The 23647-nt window shown below is 43.8% G+C and overlaps 1 protein-coding gene across 1 annotated transcript in view; it reads right to left on the bottom strand.

Moving 5' to 3' along the window:
* The window catches only part of SLC2A12 (solute carrier family 2 member 12), a 57170-nt gene extending 33973 nt beyond the window's left edge, over window positions 1-23197 (bottom strand). Inside the window, exons 1-2 of the mRNA XM_032651087.1 lie at window positions 22939-23197; window positions 2201-3541 (exon numbers count right to left, since the gene is read on the bottom strand). Coding sequence (XP_032506978.1) covers window positions 2201-3541; window positions 22939-23053 — 1456 coding nt within the window. The 5' untranslated portion in view covers window positions 23054-23197. The remainder of the gene's footprint in view (window positions 1-2200; window positions 3542-22938) is intronic.
* Between the last annotated feature and the right edge of the window lie 450 nt (window positions 23198-23647).

The raw sequence follows: 23647 nt of genomic DNA, 5'->3' as shown, positions 1-23647 counted from the left end.
TATCAGAATGGCCACATAAGTATTGTTATTGCTGCATGTTATGGCTCCCCAAAATTCATATGTTGAAACCCTAATACCCAATGTGATGACATTTAGAGATGGGGCCTTTGGGAAGTAATTAGGTCATGAGGGTGAAGCCTCCATGGTGGAATTAGTGCCCTTATGAGAAGAGACACAAAAGATCTAGTCACTTTTCTCCTCTCTCTCTCTCTCTCTCTCTCTCTCTCTCTCCCATACAGCAAAAAGTCTGCCTCTACAAAGCAGGAAGAGAGCCCTACCGAGAACTGAATCTCCTAGCACCTTGATCTTGAACTTCCCAGACTCCAGACTGTGAGAAATAACTGTTTGTTCTCTAAGCCATGACAACCCAAAGTGATTAAAACAAGTGTCTCACAGGTGCACACCCAAGATAATTGAATCTTGAAAGAATGGTAGAAGCCTGTTTCCAGGAAACTATTCGTTAATGATGTTTATCATTTTCAGTCTTAAGAAGCAGGGTCAGGGTCCAGGAATGGGTCAGAGAGAGCAGAGGTTGATGGTATTGTAGCATTTCCTCTATCTGCCCACGCACAACCCCTTATGGGGAAATCTGTCTACTCATAGTGCAAAAGGAAGGGCCATCTTCTGGACATCAGTGCTTTAGATCATGTAGTCCAGTCTAGCCATAGATTAGACTAAAACAATCCCTTATGACCTGGCACAGCAAAAAGCAGTGTACGTCAGATTCCCTCTATGGAATTTGAATGAATCAGTATCTAGAGACTGATCTCACATAGACGTAGGAGTAGAAACTAAAAGATGAGGAAGCAGAGTTGAAGGAGAGGCCATATCGGCCATGTGCAAGTCCAGTTATTAATTAACTGAGATTAAGCAGGTCAAACCTGCTGGTTGCTGACCAGAAAGAATCTGACACAAGGAGCATAGCTCAATCCATTCAACTGAAATCTCCTTGAAGACAGGGACAGTATCTGCCTTGTTCATTACTGTTTCCCTAATATTGAGCATAGTTCCTGGCTATTAAAACAATTAGTCACTGGGTACATATCATTTGAATGAAGAGTTAAGAGTGGATCACTAGGACAAGCCCTCTCCAGAAACACTGTCCAGCGTCTGGCACCAGAAACCTGCACGTGTTCATGAGATTCCTTCTCCCTCAACACAGCCTATGTCTTCTCATTATTCTTGAACCTCCAGCATTTCCCTTTATGGGAGCAAACTTGTCTGCTCCTTGATCATTGTAAACAAAAGTTTCAATATCAACTCTGTAGGAGCGGAAAGGAAGGAGGAAGAAAGGGAGAGAGATGGAGAGGAATGAGAGTGGGAGGGAGAGGTGACAGGTAGGAGTTGAGGGTGGTAGAGAGAGAGACTACCCTTGATTTTTAAGCGCATCATTTTCTAGTGAGGCATAAAAAAGAGCCTTCACAACTTCCCTACAGAGAGGTTTAGACTTTGGATGTGAGGCTAAAAGATGAAAGAACTGCAACAAACAACCTATTCTAGCAAACTCGAGTTTGCTCAAGAGAAGTGATTAAACTTTGTCACTGCAATAGACTGACTATATCAAATAAAACAACCTTGTAGCTACCTCCCTGTAGATTGTTTGTACTATGTTCAACGGGAATGCATTGACCCCCATTCTCTTGTTTCATAGACAGAGTAAAGTGCCCCAGGAGGTTACTTTAGTGATCAAATATACTTCAATAATCCATTATCCTTCCCATAATAATTCCTTCTTAATTCCCTTCTTCTTCTTTATTACTGGAATGCATCTACTATTGTGTCTTTAAGAAAATCTAGACACAATTTTTTTTCCTTGCACCTATGAAGAAAGTAGAGAATGATATAGAAGACAATGTCCCAGTCAACTTTGTTTTCATAAAACAATATATTCTTTTGAGCAACAAATATCTTTCAAGGTCTGATTCATTCCTAATCAACTGATATTAAAGTATCCTCATGTGACAGATAATGGGAAACTAATCCTTGGTTGAATACTAGCCCTGCACATTTCACAAGGCAGACAGAAGCCAACCATACTTTCCTCATTAGCAGAAACATCAGGTGGCCAGTATCATCCCCATCTTCCTTCTAGTAGTTCCATGTATAAGGTACTATAGCAGTAGGATGCTCTGACGGGTCAACGATAATATATAACATTCATAAGGGGAGAGAGGGAAGGAATGAAAAATAAAATACTTACTTGGTCCTAGACCAATTGAAAATGCAGCAACATAAACAAGCAAGCTGGCCAAGGACAGCCATTTCAAAAAAGCTGGGACGTCCGCAGGGTCTGTGATGACCTGGTATTCAGTTTGGCTTAGTCCAGCATTCGATAAGGATGCCAAGGTCGTTTCTCCTCTCTTATCCAGGTCATTTCTCGTGGGCCTTAGTGAGCTTCTGCTGCGGGAAGCCATCCCTTTAAAGGATTCTCTAAGAGTGTCATTGCTGGCTGACAGGTTACCTGGTCCATAAAGCACAGACTCATCCAAAGACTGGTTGATAGGACTATGGTTTCTGCAGATATTGGTAAAGTTCATATGGATGTTGAGATTCACGATGCCCATGGTTACCAACGAAGCTGCCATCACAGAGGAGCCGACACAGAGGAGGGTTTTGCTCCCGACATGGTCTACAAGCAGGGTGGCCGGGATGGTGCTGAGGACCTTGACAACCCCAACCCCTGTGGAGGCGAGGCTGGCTGCCTCGTTGCTTTGGAAGCCAACGGACTTCAAAACAGTGGATGCATAGAATAATATGTTTGGCTGACCAGTGATTTGTACAAAAAATACCAATGTTAAGCCTATCATGATTCGGGTCCTCATGTTGTCCTTTGAACGAAACAGATCCCCAAAACTGTACTGATATTCATCTTTCAGGGACGATTTGATCACAGTGAGTTCCTCCGTTGTATCGGAGATGGCTCTCAGCTTTCCGAGAACCTTGCTAGCAGCTTCCTCGTGTCCCTTCATCACCAGAAACCGAGGACTTGGAGGAAGAAAGTACATCGCAATCGCCTGCAAAACTCCCAAGGGAATAACAAGGCCGAACATGTATTTCCAGCCATGGGAAACATTGGCAAACGCGTAGTTTGAAATGTAGGCAAAAAGGATGCCAATGACAATCATCAGCTCGTTCAGCGACACAAGAAGGCCTCTCTTGTGTTGGGGAGCAATTTCTGCGATGTAGACACACGTGGCGATGGAAGAGAGTGAAATGGAAACCCCAATGGCAATGCGTCCCGCTATGAGAGCCGCATAAGATAAACTGATGATCAAGACCAGGCTCCCAAGTCCAAGGAGGCAGGATGAAAGGATGATGGCGGCCCTTCTTCCGCACCTGTCAATCAGGACCCCTCCAATGAGAGAGGCCAGTAGGGCCCCGATGAGGAGGGAGCTCACAACCATTTCCTGCTCGTGGCAGGTCAGGGCTAACAAGGTTCTTATCTGCAGAAGAGCCCCAGAGATGAGCCCAAGTTCATACCCCACCAGGAAGCCGCTGACAGCAGCCGTGACAGATGACAGGAGAGTAAACATACCGCAACCTACGAGCAGAGAGAAGAAACAGGTCAGTTCTGAATTGTGTCTGATGGAGACTTAAGCTTGTCTAAGTACATTTTTCATAGCACTGAGTATAAACACATATAATCATAGTCAAATAATACACTAACCAAAACATGATTAAGGAAGGAAAAATCCTTTTTCTTTCATTTTTGGGGAGGAGAGGGGTGGAGACATTTAGAAAGTTATTTCTATTTGTGATGTGATGTTGGTTTTCGTTTTGAGCAGGCAGATATGCGAGATAAGCAGATGACAGACGATGAGGACCGAACAAGTAAGAACATGGTTTCATCCCTGCCTTGGTGTTGGATGAGAAATTCAGAGAGCGTGGCTCCTCGGGTCCCACTGTCTAAGGCAAACCCTTGAGGGCCGAACAGAGAGCGAAGCAGCCTCCGGAAGGGCCCCCGTCTTCCCAGCGTGGAACCTGGGGCAAAATGAAGCACAGCCTCCAGGAAACCTGCCCTCCGTTCTCCTTGGCCGCAATCGGGCCACTGCTGGCTTTTGCTGAAACACATGAGGGTGTTGGGGGAGGTCAGGATGGGAGTGCCTCCATGAATTCAGGGCTGGGTCAGAAAGAAGGAGGCGGAAGTAGGTGCAGGGAAAGGACCCGACAGCATCCATCACTCACTCTGAGGAAGGAGGAAGGGGCATGGGACAGGGGGAAGAAGAACAAAAGGGGCTTTATATTGTTCCATTCTTGTAGGGTTAACATCTGAGGGAAAATGGTGAAATGTTAAAGGTCATTAATTTTCAGTGCTAGGTACATAAGTGTTTGTTACATGTCTGTAACTTGTCATAACAGAAAGGATACAAAACAAAAAGACAAAGGCTTAGAGAAGAGTATCACAGGTCCAGGAAGCACTAGTTTCCAAGGCCGGAGCACAGAAAATCGCTCGTCCTGTTTTAGGAGCTATGAGATGCCAGGACATCATGTCATGTACGGGGACACAGCATGAGCTTGGGGAGGGAGGTGGGAGGGGGCATCAGTGAAAGTGGGTAGGTAGAAAGGGAACACTTCATGCAAGGCCTGGCAGGTCACAGTGACAACTTTTTATTGTACTCCCAATACAGTGGGGTCCATGCTCACTGACCCGTAAGAGGGAAGACACTCTGAGCTTCTTGCTGCTGTGTGGAGACTAGATGTCAAAAGGCAAGACCGGTAGCAGGGGGTAGTTTGTCGCCTTAGTCTTGACAAGAGATGGTGCCAGCTTGCATTTGGGTGTGAGGAGTGGAACTGATGACAAGCAGACAGATTCAGGAGTTAATTTGGAGGTAAAAACGATGACACTTGCTCGTGAATTGGTGTTGGAGGGTAAGGAAGTGGGTCAGAACCCAAGATGGCTCCCTGGTTTGAGCAGTCTGTTGGGTGGTTTTACAATATTCAGTACCCGGTATGCAGGCTTATGTACTATATGGGCCACAGGTGGACCTAGGGAAGAAGCAGAAGGGACCTGGCTATGGGCGGAGGTGAAAGGAGAAGGGGAAATCAGAAGTTCCATATTAGATTTACTAAAACGATTTACTTGTTTTACCTGTAAGGTGTTCCGATTAAAATATCAGGTAGTGGATTGAGAATATGGATTTGGAACTGAAGAGGTAAGTCAAGGCTGGAGAGATGTATTTGGGATCCAGCAGCGTGTATTGGGTATTTACAGCCACGGGGATGGGAGAGATCACTTAGGGAGACAGAATAGAGGAACAAGAGAAGCAAGACGAGGACGAGGACCTAGGGAATACCAACATTTAGAAGAGGAGGCAAAAGCAAAGGCGATGGAGAAGCAGCAGAATGAGACGTGTGTGAAATGGACTAGAAACGTGTGCTGAGCTAAGGCTGTTCAGCTATGCCATTGCTGGAGTAGGAGGTGTGCTTTAAAAATGCCATTTAGCTTTGGTGAAGGGAGCAAGTCAGATAAAGGTGATCTGACATCGCTTCCCACCACAAGTATCCAAGGTATTTTACATCTCTGGGATCTTGATGGCATGTGGAAAATGGGAGACTTCAAAAATAAAATTTAAAAAGCATCAAATATTTAGATGGAGGAGCAAATAAAAATGCAATAATCCACAATAAAATAAAGTTGATGTATGAGCATTGCGAATACAAACCATTACACTGAAACTACATCAACAATTTAACCAGCTAATCAGAAAACAAATATTTAACATCATTACACAGCAGGCATCTTCCTAGGTACTGGGAGATATCTATATATGTGTACAGATATCTCTCTATATGTATCACATTGAAACAAAACAGATGTGGTTCTTGCTCCCCAAGAAACTTAACATTCTAGGGATATCTCTATTATTTCTTATGTACTCTTTTAATTTTCACATGCAAAATGACTTTGAAGTACTTTCATGCTCTCAATTTCCACATATTCTTTTTTCTCACTTGATCTTAAAATCCTCAACAACAAATTCTTCTACCACAGGTGATCTGAGTCAGATTCTCACATTTGGATAAGAATATCACATTGCTCCATATCTCTTCTTGTCATCGTTCTTTACACCTAAGTTTGATGTGCTGATTAGGGTGTGTGCTCTGGCAGTTGGTCTCCGATATTCAGGTTGGAGAAATAAGTGACTCAGGAGAATGAGGCACTTGAGAGGCAGGTTGAGTGAGGCACCCCAGAAGCAGATTTAGAGGGATAGAGGGCGGCATGGGGTACTGAGTCAAGGACACGGGGGAAGAGATGCCAGAGCTGTGTGAGTAGCAGAAGACAGTCTTTGCCACCTTGTCCTTCTCCTTAGCCTTCCTTTGTTTCCCCGTTTTGTTGGATGGGAAATAGTGCCTCCCTAGAAAAAGAAAGACCCCTTGAGATACAAGAGTTCCTTCCTTTGATGCTCTATTATCCTACTTTATTTTTACTTTTTAAAAATTTATTTATTTATTTTTGGCTATGTTGGGTCTTTGTTGCTATGAACGGGCTTTCTCTAGTTGCAGTGAGCGGGGGCTATTCTTCGTTGCAGTGCACGGGCTTCCCATTGCGGTGGTTTCTCTTGTTGTGGAGCACGGGATCTAGGCACATGGGCTCAGTAGTTGTGGCTCGTGGGCTCTAGAGAGCAGGCTCAGTAGTTGTGGCGCACGGGCTTAGTTGCTCCGTAGCATGTGGGATCTTCCCGGACCAGGACTCAAGCCCGTGTCCCCTGCGCTGGCAGGCGGATTCTTAACCACTGTGCCACCAGGGAAGCCCTCTATTATCCTACTTGGGAGAGAGTCGAGGCAGTGGGTTAAGGAGGAAAGGGGATGGGGGGAGGGGTGCAAGTTCCAAAGCCAGCTTCTTGTGGTCTTGGGGAAATATCCCCTCACAGAAGAGAGATCCAGGTTTTTCTTATGCTTTCTGGACTTAGCTTCATATGCCTAGTTCTTTTATTTAGGGTTCATAGGACACTGACAGACTGGGCAAAGGGTCTGGAAACCATCCTGGTTTGTCAGGATGAGGCCCTCTTGAGACCCAGCAGCTAGCACTGAGTATAATTCTTTAGAGATATAATAAAATTGTCTCCATATGAATAAAAAATTCTCTTTACAAAATTACAAGTTTTTAAAAATTATACATCACAGTATTATCTACCTATATCTATCTAGGCAATTTGCCTTCAAAAGCTTATACAGTTGCACTAGGACATTCTATGACCCTATACTCACGTAGGTTGGGGGGAGGATACCAACACAGGTTGTGTGCTATGGTCTTTACTGACTGAATTTTATTTGAAGGATATATCTTCCCATTATATGCTTTAAGGGCTACTGACCCAAACTAGCTTCCCCACTCATCTCATGACTGCTGTTTATTACTGCTGAGGTTCCATTACAGTCCTCAGGCTGCCCATTCAGGATTTGGAATTCTAATTCAGTGTGGAAGGCTAGACCCTAGCGCTTCCGGGATCTCAACCGTGTGACACCTTAGGACTTCCACCATGGGAAATTTTCCTGCTGCTATTTTACCATATAAATAAAATGAAGAAAGACATAGAGTGGGTTTTTCTTTTTCTGTGTCTACTTTTTGGTTGATGATGATAGAAGCAGGACGCTATCCTCTGGATGCCAGAAAGTAGAGATGACGTTTCCAAGAAATCTGACAGAGAACGGGAGGAAAGAGAGAGAATGTCTGCCTAAACACGAATGGCAGAGTCTGGGGCAGCTGGGTGGACTGAGGAGAAGCAGCCAGCACTACAGGAGAGAGGAGGGTGAGGATTCATAATTAGAGCCTTTTCAATAAACATCCAGCCCTGAAGCCAGTCCGCACTTGAAGTTCATGGTGAAGTTTAGCATTCCTGGCCGTTTGGCTCATGGTCTCGATCCACGAGGGCCCTTCTTTCCACCCCAGTGTCCCGCCAAAGATGCCATAGGGAATTCTCAGCCTTTTGTGGACATCACAGAAGTAGAAACTATCTAGAAACTTGCAAGTGGTACCCACAGGCTCCTGGGTCATGCCTACCCTCTGGGTCCGGCTGCTTTGTTAGACCAGCCGTGTTCCTTTTGATGCGATGATAATTCCTTAGTAAGATAATAAAGTTAAACTGTTCCTATTGAAGATGTGATCACAACTCAGAGGCTTTATGCAAATGAGCACTGAGACCCACATCCAGGGCACAAAGGACAGGCAAGCCCCACTGGCTGAGAGGCTGCAGCCGCTTTCACAATAGCTGCATTGTCTCCTGCTCACGGTGACTCAGACAGAACCACAACTTTAACAGGCAAGCACATGAAACACTCCATTTTTCACAATATTTGAGTTTCTGCCCGCTTTCTCCTTTCCTTTCTCCCCCATGTGCCTATTCTAGCGTAGGTACATAATGGACACACAGCAAACGCTTGCCAGAGGACTGAATCCTACAACAGACTGGAAAGCAGCGTGCACACACAGGTCTTTTTTCAGCAGGCAGCCAGGTCATTATACAGCTTGACCAACTGTGAAGGCTTCACATATTTCAAAGACCTCCTACCTCATGTTTTGCTCGAGAAAAACTTGCAGTGGCCCCCAAATGGCCTTGCATTTTTGTTCTCCTCTTTCTCTGCTCCTTCCCTCTGAATACCTTTAATCTCAACCCATCATTCAAGAGTCATTTCAAGTGCCACCTCCCCCATGATGACTACCCTGCTCTGCCACCTTCTGCTGTCCCACCCCAGCCCCTCTGCACTCCTGCTGTGCACAGAATGTAGGGTTTCAGATATATGAAGGCAGACTTCTGTCACTCATTTATTGACCTGTCTTCCCCTCTTACACAGAAAGACCTTGAAGGCAAGACCCCACTTTCTTCTTTTTTATTATTTTTATTTATTTATTTGGTTGCACTGGGTCTTAGTTGCTGCAGGCGGGCTCCTTAGTTGCAGCTCTAGGGCTCCTTAGTTGTGGCATGCGAACTCTTAATTGCAGCATGCATGTGGGATCTAGTTCCCTGACCCCCTGTATTGGGAACATGGAGTTTTAACCACTGCACCACCAAGGAAGTTCCCAAACCCTGCTTTCTTTACATCTGTATTCTTACCTCTAGTCTTTGGCACAAGGTCAATCCTCAATAAATATCTGTTGAGTGAATAAATAAATGAATGAATGGTAACAGCACTGCAAATGCCAATCCTTTGTCCTCTCTTCCCCATGGTTGGTCAACAGACTAAGGTTAATACCTGGTATGACTTAAGGGTTAGCACCTGGAACTTTATATTTACATAAATGCTTAGCACCTGAACAACATGCAATCAGTATTTCTATAGCGCTTTCAGCACTGTTATTAGCCAGTTAATATGGCACCATTTGCAGGGACTCTAAAGTGTTCCACTGTCACTCGTATAGTTATTTTATTTAATGTCAGCCCCAGGCACAGGCTTGTTCACTAGTCACTCAGATTCCATGTTTAGCAGTCTCCTTTCTGGGGACCAGGTTTTCATGTCCCAACAACAGTCTCCAGGCACGATTCTCAGGCCTTCTGCACCACTGGGTTTTTTTTGGAAAACGCCTGCCCTTTCCCAGACTTGTGTTTCTCTTCATGCTGTTGTCCCTCATTTATGGCACGTGGCACATCTGGCCTCCCTCCTTCACAGCCTAGGGAAACCTGAGTCTCTGAAGATCTGGCTCAAATATCTCCCCTCTACAAAATCTTCCAGACTCCCTCTCTGTGGTTAGCATTAATGTCTCTTCTCTCTTCTGCCTTTGTGTCCAGGGCCTTACAGCACTCTGGATTAGTCTGTCTCCTGCTTAGATTGGGAGTCCCTTGAGAGTAGAGTCTGTATGGGGGGGTCCACACAGGACCTGATGCCAGAGCTCTGCAGAGGCTATTGGATGCCCGGGAAGGAGAGCGCTGGCTTAATCAGACAGCTCCCTTGTTCAGAGGGTGTGAGGAGAGTGTGGTGTTGTGGTATGATGTTTCCAACAGCTGTCAAAAGTTCCAGATGCTGCCTCTTGGCCTTGGACCGTGTGTGATGCTCCCTGTGGTGGTAAATATTGGGCACTATCCTTTATCTAACCACTCTCCCCCCACCTCTCCCCATACCCCCATCCTCTCTTTAACATGCAATGGAACTCAGAACAACAGAAAATGTAGCCTTCCTCTATACCTACTATTGTTTGGACTTTCTAGGACAAAAAGGTAGGAACTTTACTTTCTTTCCTTTTATTTTTCCAACCCCAGGTAGTACTTTCACAGACACACTTTTCTGAAACTAATCTTCTCCAAATTCTGTTGACTGGGGAGGTATAAAGAGGGGGCGTAAGGGCACTTCCCTGCATTTCGCTCTGTGGTTAACACTCCTTTTCTGCCTGATTCCTTGTAGAACTTTCATTCTTTTCTTTCTTTCCTTCCTCTCTTTCATCTTTCCTTCAATTTGAAACTTTCACCAGGACAAGTCAGAGTACTTGTTTCTTCTAAATTTTTTTTGCTACTGGTTGAGTTCTCCTACTCAGAAAAGATTTCCCCTAGTATTTTGGGGGGTTTTTCCTTCCCATTTGTTTTGGGATAATTATTTACATGTTAGCTAAATATATTCATTTCCTCATCTCTATCTTATTGTTTTTTTTATGTACATCCTAGAATAGCTTCTCTTACTTATCCTCCGCATCACAGATTTCAGATAATAATTCTGCTCTTGCAGTTTTAGACTCTGACACTTTACCCATCTCGTATTAGGTCTATTAGCATCTCTGATCTCAGCTAGTTCCATCTTCACCTCAATTTACTCTTATCACCAGATGTTGTCCTGCATCTCTTTGTTCCACAGAGTCCATTTTTTTTAAATTATAGAGAACAGAAATCAGATGCTGTCCAAAACGTATTTGTTTCCTGTAAAGAGAAATCTTAAAACACATGCTTTGCCTTTGTATTTGAAATGTGCCTGACAGTGACCGGATTACCACATTCTCTTTACCCAGCCCCCAAATCATTTACGATATTTTTGACGGCGGGAAACCAAAAACCTGAAAAACATGGGCATTTATTGTCTACTTTGTGAGAAGACCAAGTTGAATTTGGTGTCTACAAGGATTCACACTCTATGAATCCTTCTGTTGTTGGCTGGGTTGGCTTTTGTCCCCAATCTGTCACCATACGTGCAAGGTGGCTGTCACAGCTCTAGATATTAGACGCTTTCACAATCAGACTCCAGGGCAGCAGACAATGGAAGAAGGCTTAGGGCAAGGGGTTATCCCCATGTACATCTTTCCTTTTATCGGGGAAGGAACTTTTCAGAAGCACCTTGGAAGATGATGGGGTTCAGGACATGCTACCCCAAAATACAACCCCTTGGCATATTGAATATTTTAAGCTGAAGGAATTTGAGAAAATGCCAGTTACAGGAAGGTGGCTGTAGCCTTCCCCCTGCCCTTCCCCCCGAAGCAGGTCATAAAACCCTCATGTGAGAGGTGCTCTCTGTTATACCCAGAGGAAAAGAACATCCTTATCTCAGAAGGCAAAGGGGCACCAAGAAGAATTCAAACAAACAGGCTTGCTAAGTTTCCCCTGGCTCCCTACACTTACCTCATATTCCTTAACCTGTCGTATTTTCATGACTGTCCACTGTTCATCAAATCTAGCATAAAAATACCCAGGCTTAGTCATGTCTTTGGGTCTTTATTTCCTTATGAAGGTTTCCATGTCACATTATATTAAATAAATATGGATGTTCTTCTGTTAGTCTTTGTCAGTTTAATTTTCAGACTCAGCCACAGGCCCTAAAAAGGTTGAGGAAAACTTTTTTCCTCCCCTACAAAGACTTGCCCTAATGTCTCGTTGACCAGAACTAGTGAGTTCCACAGTCAAACTTGGCTGCAAGAGAGACTAAGTGAGGATCTGAATCTTCTAGTTCGCCAGATGGGAAAGACCAAGAAATAAGAAGGAAGTTGGAAAAGCTGTTGGGTTTTCAGTGTCTGACACACCTTAGTCTAGCCACCCAGTTGCAGTTGGAAACTCTCGTAGTTAGATTTGAAGGAGCAGTTGATGTGCACAGCTGCCAGCCAAATTTCTGATGTCTGGAAGTTATTTTTCTGGAGTGACCCCACTGGACTGAGAAAGGAATTTTTTTTCTTCCACTTTTTGGTCCCCTGAATATGAACAGACTCTCATTTTTTGCTTGTCATAAACAATACATGCAAAATTACAACTTCTAGAATGTTCCATTCCAGCGGCTCATTTGGATTTTGTCTCTTCTTAACACTGATTTCACATTCTAGAATGCAACGAGCCAACCAGAGTTGCTGAAATCTTGAAAATTATAGCCCTTAAGAGATGTAGAAAGAGAAGTGATGGTGACAGGATAGGGTGGGAGGAATTGGACTATGGAGCAAAACCTTCTGACCCTCCGAAAAAGCCGCTCCGGGGGAGTCTGTGGAGATGTCATCCTTTGATTGATGAAAATTCTCTCATTAGGGGTGCTGAGTGAGAGTTTGTGGAGAGCTAATATATTACCGCCCTAGTTTATACATTAGGCCCATATTTGCATTTTATTTAGAGGTAAGTTCTAACTCATTGATGAATATATCTGGCTTTAATTCTATTGTAATTTTGCATCTCTTTTCATCTTTTCAAGGGGATTTTCAATAGATAGTTAAGAGGGGGTGAATCTGGAGAACAAACCAGCAGCCATTTTACCCAGAGGCCTCTGATGTCTCCAGAGATTTTCAGCGTGTGTGAGCTGTGGTGAGCGAAGGACTTTTGAAAATTGGCAAAGTCTTCAGAAAGGATCCTCATCCCATCAATGATTATTAAACATTGGGAAAAATAGTAACATACATATTTGTACTTCAAGATTTCATACATATGTAGATGTGACTGAAAAAAAAGGTCTTAATTCAAAGTGCGAGTGAATGCAAGTAGCTTTCTGTCATTCTATATTTTCTAATCAATAAATATAAAACTGTGGGGCTTCCCTGGTGGCGCAGTGGTTGAGAGTCCGCCTGCCGATGCAGGGGACACGGGTTCGTGCCCTGGACCGGGAAGATCCCACGTGCCCCGGAGCGGCTGGGCCCGTGAGCCATGCCCGCTGGGCCTGAGCGTCCTAAGCCTGTGCTCCTTAACGGAAGAGGCCACAGCAGTGAGAGGCCCGTGTACCACAAAAAAAAAAAACAAAAAAACACACAAAAAAAAATATAAAACTGTGAAAACTATTATGTGAGAATTTGGAGTTGTTTTTCTATTTAAAAAGGAGTCTAGGACTTCCCTGATGGTACAGTGGTTAAGAATCCACCTACCAATGCAGGGGACACCGGTTTGAGCCCTGGTCTGGGAAGATCCCACATGCCACAGAGCAACTAAGCCCATGCGCCACAACTACTGAGCCTGTGCTCTAGAGCCCACGTGCCACAACTGCTGAAGCCTGCATGCCTAGAGCCCGTGCTCCGCAACAAGAGAAGCCACCGCAATGAGAAGCCCGCACACTGCAACAAAGAGTAGCCCCCGCTTGCCGCAACTAGAGAAAGCCCGCGTGCAGCAACGAAGACCCAATGCAGCCGAAAATAAAAATTAATTAATTAATTTAAATAAATAAATAAAGGAGTCCAGGTTTTTCAATTTAAAAAAGGAGTCCAGGTACTCAAAAATGGTTGAGAATCACCCTCAGTGCTTTAAAAATTCTTTAGTTAAGGAAATGAAATGCAGAAATAATAATATTGCAAAGCCTGTGGATGTAAAGTTCTTAGGAAGAGCGCTTTATTTACTAAAAATGAATACCTAGACGGCCACCTCAGGGTCAAGGGGAAAGCCTGTGGGTCATGTTGGTAATACAGTGGTGGGCTATGGGAGAGAGAGGGAGAACAGGAGAAAAGACCAAGAAGCAAGAATTTTCGTGTGTGTGTGTGTGTGTGTGTGTGTGTGTGTGAGAGAGAGAGGTCAAGAAAGAATGGCCTAGGGCTTCCCTGGTGGCGCAGTGGTTGAGAGTCTGCCTGCCGATGCAGGGGACATGGGTTTATGCCCCGGTCTGGGAAGATCCCACATGCCGCGGAACGGCTAGGCCCGTGAGCCATGGCCGCTGAGCCTGTGCGTCCGGAGCCTGTGCTCCGCAACAGGAAAGGCCACAACAGTGAGAGGCCCCCGTACGGAAAAAAAAAAAAAAAAGAAAAGAAAGAATGGCCAACAGAACTCAGAAATAAGATAAATGAAAGAAAAGGTCAGGAGAGTTTGTCAGGTTCTGGGGGATGGGGAATAAAGACAAGGGAACAATAGCGCAAGAGGCCTGTAGCTTTTAGAAAAGTTGGTTTACAAGAAATTTCCTATGGTGGATTTGACAGGAGAATTTTATGAATGGGCCCACCTAATATTTAATTGCACTATAGCTCTCTTCAAATTGTCAGTAAGAATCGACAAAGAACTTGTGTGAATGGGATTTGAGTATATGAAGGAAAAAGGCTGTAATCCACGCATGGATTGGAGCAGGGATAAGAGAAAAGACAAGCTGCAGGAACTGAAGGGCAAAAATCCAGGGGAAACAGGAAATTGGTGCAAAAAGTGATCAGAGGGCTTCCCTGGTGGTGCAGTGGTTGAGAGTCCGCCTGCCGATGCAGGGGACACGGGCTCGTGCCCCGGTCCGGGAAGATCCCACATGCCGCGGAGCGGCTGGGGCCATGAGCCATGGCAGCTGGTCCTGCGCGTCCGGAGCCTGTGCTCCGCAACGGGAGAGGCCACAGCAGTGAGAGGCCCGCGTACCGCAAAAAAAAAAAAAAAAAAAAAATTAATCAGAAACCACAAGACTCCTAAGGTGTACTGGGTGTGTTTGAGGATGGGTGAGGGCAGAAGAGCAAGGGCAGGGTTTGAGCAAGGTGGAGGGCGTGTGGATTTAACGTTATGGGGGCTGGAGCTACTTTTGTTTAAATATTAAAAGAATAGTGATCCCATAGAGCTGAAGGATTTACAGCCATGCAGGTGGAGCTTTCCAAGACTCCCTAATTCTTTCACCACTATCATCACTTTCAGAAACTTTTCTTGATTTCTATAAACCAGTAGGATCTCTTCCGAAGAATTCCTCCTCTCACGATACTTATCACACAAAGGTTTCATAACATGGTCCCTACTTACACCTTCAGATGTTTTCATAACCCTCTTTCTCCTGCTTTGAACTCTGTGCTTTTATCAGACAAAAATATTCATAGTTCCCTGAATGTGCTTGTACATAGCTTGTATACAAGCTATCGTCTCTGCTTAGAATTCTCTCTGTAAGTCTATTGGCCTCAGTGATACTTTCTTGACTCAGCTTAGCCATACTGTCTTCCAGGATCCTTCAAAAACTGGCTGAGCTGCCCCCTGTGCACTACTGTGGCATTATGTGTCTGACCGCCTCCTCCCTTGTAGGTTTCCTGATCTCTTCTCTCTCATCACCAATTGTTAGTAAGTATTTGCATCGCATGAATGTCACTGGTTCACCATTGGACCCAGGGTCTAGCATCATGTCTGATTTCTAGGAGACACTCAATATTTGCTAAATGATTGTCTTGTCATTATTTAGACTCTTATGTCTCTGTTGAGTTGGTAAAACTTATGGACCTGGATAATGTCTTAGATATCTTTTTTTTTTTTTTACTGTGAAGTATCCAGCACTGTACCTCTCACACAGTAGGTGGTCAATAAGTATTGCAGAATTAAATGCTCTTTAGTTCAGCTCAACAAACACTTCTTCACTCACTCACTGATTTAACAATTAAGCATGTACTCCATGGCAGTACTGTCTTGGACACAGACGGCAAACAGTTTCAACTATATGGACAGTGCAATCAGCACGGTGGTCAATCCAATCACAGTGCTGACACATTTCCTAGGTTACAAGATGGCTGTACTTGTGCCATTTGCATGTGATCCCTAATGGAAATACAGGAGAAAAGGCATAATTCCTCCCTCTTATGAGCTACACGGTACTTTCTAAACACTTGCAGTTAGCTCAGAGCTCTGATAAGTACAAGAATATATATTTTATCTGGGAATTTATAATCTTATAGAAAAAGACATGTCACATGGAAGATTAGAGAATAGCTAAAACAGAATGCAAAAAAGTTCTGAAAGGCATATACTGGGTACCCAAATTCACAGATCAGATCATGGAACAGACCAGGAAGTAGAAACGGTGGTGCTGGATGGTATTATCATTCAAGTGGGCAAAACCCTGGCTTGGATTTGGGATACTGAAGTTTGGATCTCTGGGCTATTATCCATGCTACATGGAGCAAGTCACTTTGCTTCTCTCCCAGAGGTACCCTGGCTTAATGCTGAAGGTACAATCTGGAATCAGAGCGTCTGGTTAGTTACCAGCTAGACCCTGACATGTCCCTTAATTTTTCTGTTCCTCTGCATCCTCATTCCTAAAATAAAGATAATATTACATAACTCATAAAGTTGTTATGAGAATAAGTGAGATAGATGGGTGGCTGGTGCATGCTGGTAAGTGCTTGGTAAATGCTAACTGTTGCTCTCTTAGCCTCAGTTTCCTTATCTGTGAACTGGGGGGTAATATTACCTCATTGGGTTGCCCACAAAAATCATTCAACAAAGGTCTGTTTAGTCTGAGTCTATGGGGGAAAATCTCCATAACACTGAAGTAGAACTTTGAAACAGTCTCTTACTGATAGCAAAGGAAGTAAAGTGATACCTTGCTTCCAGCATAACAATTCTGCCTTTTCATAAATTCTTGAATTCCTTTGTTTTTGGCAATACCTACACAATTGGGCTTATATCATTAAAAACTCTTCCTGTGATTTTGCCTTGGGCTTTCCACAATTTTGTGTCCCAACAGAAATGAAATATTCATTAGCTCAGGGATGTTCTTTCACGATACCAACTGATTAAAATTACAACTTTTTCCCCTATTCTTTTTTCTTCACTTCTCTATTTTATTTTATTTTTGTTTTTTGGCCACGTCACGCGGCATGCAGGACTTTGAGTTCCCTGACCAGGGATCTAACCCTTGTCCCTGCAGTGGAAGGGTAGAGTCATAACCACTGGACTGCCAGGGAATTCCCTCCCCTATTCTTAAAAAACCTCGCACATTTGAGGCTGAGATGTCATATCTAAATTAGCATTGCACATGGCTCCCAAATTCCACAAAGTGTGGGAAACAGGTGTATGCCGTAGCAATACATTATAAAAAATAATAATATAAATAAAATAATATGGTTGTAGCTAACAGCCCCAGAGCCTAGTAATGCCAGGCAGACCTGTGTCATGAATGTTTCTGAGAAACAATTACTTCCAAGGGAAGCACAATTTACCAGTTTAAAGTTTAATAACCCTTGATTTACTTAAGGGAAAAAAAAATACTCCTGTAAGTCAAACAAAGGACTGCTTTTCTCCCTGATATTTTGGTACAACAGTATAAAGTGAGTCATGCTCAAAAAGAATGAAAACTCCTAAAATGAGAATAATGTGATAAATTATTTTAGTCTTATTACTTCTACCTAAATTGTATAGAAAAATTAGTATATCACTGAAGCATAGCCATTTTGCAAAGGCATAAATGAATGTGCTGCGATACAGGAAGAAAAGCGATACCAAGGAGCCAAAACAGAACAAAATAAAATAGAAACAAAACTCATGTGAATTTATGATTTACTATGGAAGTAATATATTTGGCTTAACATTTCAGCTGGGGAATACTTGGAGGGATTTCAGGTTCTGTGCCTTTTTTGTGTGTGTGGCTGTTCTGCACAGCTTGTGGGATCTTAGTTTCCTGACCAGGGACTGAACTCGGGCCCTGAGCAGTGAAAGCACAGAGTCCTAACCACTGGACCACCAGGGAAGTCCCAGAGACTGGGTACTTTTTGAGGGAAGATGGGATGGGAAATTATCCTCATTTGGTATTTGGTCAAATAGCTCCTTGGGAAGAAGCACATTTCAGCTTTTCTCCTTTCTTACCACCGTGACTTGGTGTACTTTCACGTGGCTTTCATTGCCTTTTTTTTTTTGCGGTACGTGGTTCTCTCACTGCTGTGGCCTCTCCCCTTGCAGAGCACAGGCTCCGGACGCACAGGCTCAGTGACCATGGCTCACGGGCGCAGCCGCTCCGCGGCATGTGGGATCTTCCCGGACCGGGCACGAAATCGTGTCCCCTGCGTCGGCAGGCGGACTCTCAACCACTGCGCCACCAGGGAAGCCCTCATTGCCTTATTTTATTCGCTAACTCATCCTCTTGGGGAAGACTTCATGAGAAAAAAGTTGAACTTGGGAGTCCCGACTCCGTTCAATTTAAGAATCTTATAAAGCCAGTTCTTGCTCATACAACCTGAATAAAAAGCTGCTTCAAACCTTTAAAAGCCCAAAGCGAATTCCACACTCATGCAGGCCTGTTTGGAGCTTTTAGAACTTTTTGAACCCTGCGGCTAAACAGTATTATACTTCAGTTCCTCCTAGTGAGATGAGGCGATGAAGCCAGGTTCAAGAACTAAGTATTCTTGAATGAAAAATACCATACCACACATCGACAGCAATGAAAACCTGCATCTTAAGGTTCACCTCAGATACATACGTGTACACTGGAGTTTCCGCAGGCAGTTCCAGGGTGGACTCATTGTATTTTGAGTTCTGTTTTTATCAGCTTCTTCAAGGTCTAGACTGCTGAAAAGTACCTCCTTGAGAATTCACAAAAAACACACCTGAGGGATCACAGGAGGGTCCTACCAGCTACCACCAGTCTCTTTTCCTAAGAACGCAGCCACTCAGGTCCTGCTGGCAATGTTACCGGACAGAAGGGTAATGTTTAAACTATTTAACAACTGGACAGAGGCACTGACCTATTGGAAGAGTCATTGGCTATAAAACCTGTTCAGGCATGCTGGTGTTTGCTGGGTAATTTCAGGCCCTCTGGGTCAATGGCACTGTTGGTGGCTCCTTGGCCTGGCTTTGTCTGCCAGGCCCTGCCAACACAGGCACTCACAATACATGCCTTTTGCTGCAGCAGCCTAGAGGTGGTTTGTGGCAAGCGGCAATCTCTCTGCTCTCTCTGTGATGTGATATTAGAGGGGAAAAGAGCCCTGCTGCGCGAGCCAAACACGACCCAGAGTTGCCGGTGAAACAGCTCCCGCCATGTTTATTTAGAGCCTCTCCCTTCTGAGATCCCAGAGAAGCCATTTGCCCATGCCTCACTGTCACAAAAAGCCTCAAATTTAGACTTTTGATATGATTTCCAAGTGAGGTTAAATGTACAGCCCCAGAGATAAGCTGACTGAAGAGAAAGGGGAGATGGTTATCTTTAAATCTGGTCTTATTTCCAGTCAAAAAAAATCTATTGTCCCTCATAAATTCAAGTGTTTATAAATTCTGTCATTTCCTTGGGAATATCAAGCTACACAACATTTTTTTTTGCTGCTGTAATTGCCATCAATTTGTTAAATACACATGTTTTTAAGGACACAATTTTTGTCAAGGGTTTTGTCACTTTTTCTTTTGATACTTAATACTGTATAGATTTTATTTAAAATTTTATCTCTGCTTTTTTTTTAAGGTATAGCTGATTTACAATATTATATTAGTTTCAGATGTCACTTTTTAATATATGGAAAGCCTGGAAAAATGGGAATGGCCAAGGCCTGGGTCTTCCCAATGTGACCAGTCTGTTGGTCTCACAGCCAAAGCTCTGTTAACAGGTCAAGCTGGTCAGTCTGACCTTCTCTTCCCCTGTGATGTTTGTTCCCCAAAGTCTCCTCAGTCTGTCTTACAAGTAGACTTCCCCTTGGGCTGCCTGAGGAAGCCTGAGAAACCAGACCTGACTCAATTCAAGAGAGTCTGTTTTAGGCTAATCCTGAGAGCCCAAGGCTCACAGCAGGAGCGCAGTAAATATGCCCCAACCTCAAAAACATGGCCTGCATAACCGGAGTGGTGATGGACCTGAGGTTTGCTAATGTGATGCTGACCCAGGAGCTGGCTCAGGGCCACAAGGGATGAGAGAGGAGCAGGGAAGCAGTCAGGCTGCAGGTCCTTCTTTCTCCACCTCTCCCCTTTCCACTAAAGAGGCGCCATGTTTACTTGTCTTAACATACTGACCACCTACTCAGCTTCCATTTGCAAAAAGGAGTTCACAGCTTTAAACAAGTTTGAGAACAACTGCCATAGGGTATTCACCTCATTAGCAGAAGTGTGCATTTCTTAAATCTCAGAGTGTGGCATCTCAGGTTTAGAAGGGTCTTGGAGGGGATAAAGTGCAGCCCTTTCAGCTGGTTCTGAGTCTAGTTCTAGCGATCTGGGTTCCACTGCTTTCGGCAGCTGGATCTGCAGCGCAGAGAACCGACACTCATACGGTGAATATTGTTCTTGGTTTCTGATCTTTTGGGCAGATCTGAGAGGAAAATGCAGCGCTGGTGGGGTAATGGGGGACTTAAGGAAACCCTCCTCCTAGCCAGTTGTTTGAATCATGAATTAGAAGAGCCTGGGAGACCCAGCTCCTGAGATGAAGGAGCAGGCCCCCTGGGCCACAGGTCACCAGGGTCAGCTTTGATCAGCTACCGCGTGAACGTGGGCCAACCACACATCTTCTGGACTCATGCTCTCCTTGTGTAAGATGCCCCAGCAGTCCATGTTCCTTACCTCACCTATATCTGTTGTTGGCTCGAGGCAGCGAGATTTAAAATTGAGCTCAACCTGCCCTACGAGGTCAATTATAACGTGTCTATGAACACTGAAAGGTTTACTAAAAATATACCCACTTTGAGCCATAGCTTTTTGAAAATGAATTTAAATTCATTAGTTTCTAGCCATTGAAACAGAGCATTCTTTCCAGTTTAGAGGGGTTAGCCAAGGAAAACCTGCCAACACTTTTCATTACCCACAATAGCATTAAGGGGGTACAATCAAAGAGATTAAGGTTTTTGTTTTGTTTCATTTTTCAATATCTCAAATGTTTTAATGACCTTGTCCTGGGTTGTATAACTCATTCCTCTTTGCACGTTAATTTTTTCATCTAGGAATATAGAACAACTTGCTACCTTCAAATGCAGGAGAAGTGGGATAATTTAAGCATGTTTTAAATACTCAGAATTTCCTGGATGAAACTATGGAAGTGTAAAATATAAAGAAGTTGAAAGGAGTATTTGTCAAATATCTCATTAAACCTCAACATCTTCGTAAATCATACAAAAATACAATCCCAGTTGGAGAGGTGAAGTAACTTGTCAAAACCATAGAGCAAGTCCGTACTATGGATTCATTATACACATAGATCTGTATAATTGCCTTTGGGTACCAAGAAAGTTTAAGACAATTTATGAAAACTTACAAAAGTGATAATAAAAGGTTTGTATTTGTCTAAATATAAAAGACATACAGCACCCATCAAAGCTGTATTAATTAAGGATTTAAGAAAAACATTTAGGTTTCCTCTTCTACACGGTAAAGGTTCATTTAAAATTAAAAGTAAAAGATAATTTATGGTATTTGTTCATTTATCATTTCTTTTCAATGGCATAAACAGTTGCACTATAAGTTGAATTGTGTGTGTGTATTCAACCTTTACAAGCACACATACATGTTACCTTCCTTTGGGATCACTGTGAACTTGGGCAATTTAACCTATTAAGAGTAGTACACTGTGCTTTCAAAGACATATCAAAACTAAATAGTCCATTTTTTATTGTTACTATGGAGGCCCCTCCAGGACAAATTCCTTTTCATCTTCTTTGTGACATTTATCAGTGACTCTATCTAGTTAACCCTTTTGTCAATATCACCACCTCAGCTCACCCTAGAGCTCAATCTTGCCGGAATTCAGAGAGAACTTTGCCACTCTTTCTCTTTACCCCTGAATACAAGTTTCTTTTGTCTCCTCTTAGACTTAGGACCCAAAGATCACACTTAGACAAAGGGACAGCTCTGCTGAAGAGAGGGCTGAGGCATAGTGTAAGGTGACCCCAGATATTCATTCTTGACTAGAAGGATGGAAGCAAGGGAAGGCTGAGCAGGGAGAGGGCAGGGGATAAAGAGAGGGTCTCAGTTCCCAAGGAGGGGTCGCTCAGTTCCTCCTTGAGAGGGGTTGTGGATTCAATTCCAGGATCATCAAACCCGCCGTGCAAACATAAGTACACAGATCCATCCCAAGGTGAAAGGTAAAATGCCTTTCATATCATTTAGTGTTTTTGGTTATGCATGAAATTCCAATATATGGCGTGGGAGTGTATTATATGATTAGAGGGAGCAGAGCTGAGGGAAGCGGTGGGAAGAAGGGCATTATTTGTGTTTGATTTCACTTCATATTACGATTAGTTCCTATTCCTTTGAGAACAAACTAACTGAATAGGAAAAGGCAACTAAAAGTGTGCAATGTGTTTGTGAAAATTGTAAATGTGGGAGTGAAGAAAGGCATTTGATTTAGCAAAGATAACTGAAATGAATTAAAACTTTTCCAAATTTCACCTCCGGAAGGAAAAGTATTAAACAAACCTCAGCCTGAAAGGCCAGTTTTAAAGAAAGCAGGAGCAACGAAGCAGAGGTTTTAGGCTGTAAATAATGCTCAAATTCATTACAAACAGATGCTGGGAACTTAAAAAGAAAGTTGTATGTATTCATTATATAACTAATAATTTTATGAAGCTTCCTTAAAATGCTGATTTTTGAAATGGTGGTTATAATGTCCAATTGTTACAGATTATCCATTTGTGACAATAAATGAAAAAGTGTGTGTATGCGGGGGTGTGTGTGGGTGTGTTTACACGTGTGATTATCTTGCCAGTCAATTTCTCCAAATGAAAAAGATTTATACATCATACCATCAACACGGCGGAGGGCACCCTGCTTATGAGTAGTGGGACTTCAACCTTCACATCAGAGCTCCTTGTCACTCCTCCCAGCAGATCCTGTCCCCTCGTCTCCAGGCACCTAGCACGCTCACGTGCGCGCACACACACACACACACACACACAGAGTGAGACACGCGCCCAGCTCGTTCCTCTCGCGGTCCCCGAGCCCTGCAGCCTCGCTTTACCTCTCGCCCAGGGAGGATGCCGGCCGCCGCTGTCTCTGTCGCTGCCATCAGTCTCGGCTGCTGGCCCCTTCGGTTTCAGCAGACTGGGGCCCTCTGCGTTTTCAACAGGTACCATGGTCACGTAGAAGTTACAGCCGTTCCCTGGGCACTAAACCACCCTGACTTCCCCCACTGACACGAGCGGTCACTTTCCCCATGGTCGCATGCTAAAGAAAGGTGAAAAAAAAACTTCGGGCAAAGCCAATGTGATTTGTGACCAACTTTGTTTCTATTTCCGAAAGCTTTGCCCTTTTCGGTGACACAGGCTCTTGCTATTCCAAGCAGCCTATCACAGGCAGTGGGAGGGCCGAATCTCCGGAGGATTGTTTTTTTTTGCCTTCAGATGCAGAGCTGGAAGCAAAGGATTTCCAGGCTTGGGAACCGGAGCTCTGACAGTGTTTGGCGCTTAGCTGGGGGCGTGGGGGCGGGGGGGGGCAGCTCTTGTATTCCTGCACCTTTGAAAAGAGGCACAGAAAAGAATCAGGCAGATTCAAGCCCAGGCTGAGAGTGAGGGCCAAGAATATTCACAGATGGTATTAGTTAATCTTGAACAGGGAGGAACAATTTAGGCAAAGACATACCAGAAGGAAAAGTGTGTCAATTTTTCAGCAAGACGGTTATTCCAAGAGCAGTGACACTTAGCGTATTCAACAAAGCATGAAACATCTTC

The sequence above is a fragment of the Phocoena sinus genome, chromosome 12 (assembly GCF_008692025.1).
Source record: "Phocoena sinus isolate mPhoSin1 chromosome 12, mPhoSin1.pri, whole genome shotgun sequence".
Classification (NCBI taxonomy): domain Eukaryota; kingdom Metazoa; phylum Chordata; class Mammalia; order Artiodactyla; family Phocoenidae; genus Phocoena; species Phocoena sinus.
Note: the sequence above shows the minus strand (reverse complement) of the source record. Positions and strands in the feature narration are given on the sequence as shown.